This window comes from Engraulis encrasicolus, chromosome 16 (genome assembly GCF_034702125.1).
Source record: "Engraulis encrasicolus isolate BLACKSEA-1 chromosome 16, IST_EnEncr_1.0, whole genome shotgun sequence".
Classification (NCBI taxonomy): Eukaryota; Metazoa; Chordata; class Actinopteri; order Clupeiformes; family Engraulidae; genus Engraulis; species Engraulis encrasicolus.
The window spans coordinates 50,363,979-50,366,540 of NC_085872.1; the positions used below are offsets into that span (position 1 = coordinate 50,363,979).

At 49.5% G+C, this 2,562-nt stretch overlaps 1 protein-coding gene across 1 annotated transcript in view; it reads left to right on the forward strand.

Annotated features, from left to right (window-relative positions):
* Nucleotides 1-1,850, forward strand: part of kcnq3 (potassium voltage-gated channel, KQT-like subfamily, member 3) — a 21,498-nt gene extending 19,648 nt beyond the window's left edge. Inside the window, exons 13-14 of the mRNA XM_063220044.1 lie at nt 430-511; nt 1,176-1,850. Coding sequence (XP_063076114.1) covers nt 430-511; nt 1,176-1,850 — 757 coding nt within the window. The remainder of the gene's footprint in view (nt 1-429; nt 512-1,175) is intronic.
* Nucleotides 1,851-2,562: the final 712 nt, after the last annotated feature.

A 2,562-nucleotide genomic window follows, 5' to 3' on the forward strand; every position in this document is an offset into this window, starting at 1 on the left:
AACAACACGTTTCGCTACCGCTTTATCAGGTTCACTCAGTAGCAGCAAAGAAGAAAGAATCTCACGGTGATTCATCCCTCCTTTACTTAATAGTATGTGTATGTTGTTTATTTAGTAGTACAGTCAGCATCCACTCTATGGTGCTTTATAGTATTATTCGCACAGTAAACACAGAAGACAGCACTTCTACATCACGCGCAGTAAACACAGAAGACAGCACTTCTACATCACGTCCGGCTGAGTACCTTAAAGATGCACTCTGTACTTTTTGTGTGTGCGCGTGAATGTCTTTTTTTGTGTTGTGTGTGTGTGTGTGCATGTGTGCATTTTTGCAAGACCTAGCAGTGTGTGACCTTGCTGTGTGTGTGTGTGTGTGTGTGTGTGTGTGTGTGTGTGTGTGTGTGTGTGTGTGTGTGTGTGTGTTTCCAGACATGAGCCGTTCTCAGCAGCTGTGCTGCCAGACTCAGACGACCCCAGCATGATGGGCAGGTTCCAGAGGGTAGAACGACAGGTGAGGGTGTGATCAGATGGTGTGTGTGTGTGTGTGTGTGTGTGTGTGTGTGTGTGCACGCGCACGCGCATCTGTATGTGTGTGTGTGTACATCTGTATGTGTGGGTGTGTACATCTGTATGTGTGGGTGTGGGTGTTTGTGTGCATGTGTGTGTGTGTGTGTGTGTGTGTGTGTGTGTCTGTGTCTGTACTTTTGTGTGCTGTACAGGTATGTATGCTGTGTGTGTGTGTGTGTGTGAGCGTGAATTAATGTTTTTTGTTCGTAAGTGACATTGGTTGTGTTGTTGTTGATGTTGCGTTGTTGCCATGGCTACTTGTTTGTAGTTGACCTTGATTCTGTTGTTGCGTTGTTGCCATGGCTACTTGTTTGTGATTGACATTGATTCTGTCGTTGCGTTGTTGCCATGGCTACTTGTTTGTAATTGACATTGATTCTGTTGTTGTATTGTTGCCATGGCTACTTGTTTGTAGTTGACATTGATTCTGTTGTTGTATTGTTGCCTTGTTGCCATGGCTACTTGTTTGTGATTGATATTGATTCTGTTGTTGCGTTGTTGCCATGACTACTTGTTTGTGATTGACATTGATTCTGTTGTTGTATTGTTGCCATGGCTACTTGTTTGTGATTGACATTGGTTCTGTTGTGTTGTTGCCATGGCTACAGGTGGAGGACATGGACAAGAAGCTGGACTTCCTGGTGGACATGCACATGCAGCATCACGAGACCCTGCAGGTTACCGCCGGCAACCAGGAGCCCTCCTTCACCTTGACGACCGTCACCGACGGCGACCCGCTCCTCTGCTGTTGCTACGGCCCCCCACCCCCGCTGCCCTACTACCCCCTGCCCCCCCAAAACACACACACACACATGCACTCCTTCCTCCCTCGGCCCACCATGCTGCCCATCAGCAACCTCCCTCACCAACACACACACACACACACGCAACACATCGACCAATCAGCAGCTGGGATGGAGGGCTGGCAACCGGTCTCTGGCCAATCAGCAGCTGGGATGGAGGGCTGGCAACCGGTCTCTGGCCAATCAGCAGCTGGGATGGAGGGCTGGCAGCCGGTCTCTGGCCAATCAGGGGCCGGCTTGCTGGGCTGGGCTGGGCTGGAGGCGGGCTCTCAGCTGTCGCTGCTGTCGGTCACGGCGCTGGGGGGCTCGGAGCTGGAGCGCTCGCCGAGCGGGTTCAGCGTGTCGTCAGAGCAGGAGGAAGGGGTAGGGACGGGGGAGGGGTCGCGTGGAGGTCAGGGCTCACGATGCTGCCTGGCGGAGGCCGAGGGGGAGACGGACACGGAAGACAGCGAGCTGCACACACCCAGCATGGCGCCCTGACACACACACACACACACACACACGCTCACACACACATGCGTACACAGACTACACACACACAGATACTCAGATCACGATGAGCCGTTATGCACTCTCTCACACACATACACATGCACGCACACCGCACGCACGCACGCACACACACACACACACACACACACACACACACACACACACACACACACACACACACACACACACACACACACACACACACATTCAGCCTGAGCACTATTCCATACTGTACATTCACAATGCAACTCCATAGTACTAGAGTGCCATACACATTGTACACAGTTTGTCTTGCCTGAATTGCAATATGTTATATATACTCTCTATATATACTGTATTTATCACCATCTACACATACACATACACACAAAGCTGTTACAAACATTACAAGCATTTTCTAACGTAAACATGCACGCTAGATGACTATTTTACAATGTTGTATGGTTAGCATTGAGGCTAGCAAATGGTTAGGCAAGTGAAGAGGTTTGGAGTGCCCTCTGGTGATCAGCTGAAGTGTTGCAGTCCTTAAAGTCTAAAACCTAAAGTCTGAAAGTCTTAAGTTTGCGGTGAAAGTTAAAACATGGCTGGATTGATGCTGATTGGCTTGGGAAAGACTAGAGAGAACATGTGATTGGTTGGAATCAGGCTTGAGAGTGAATTATGGACAGTCATTGGTTGAAAGTAGGCAAGAGAAAAATGG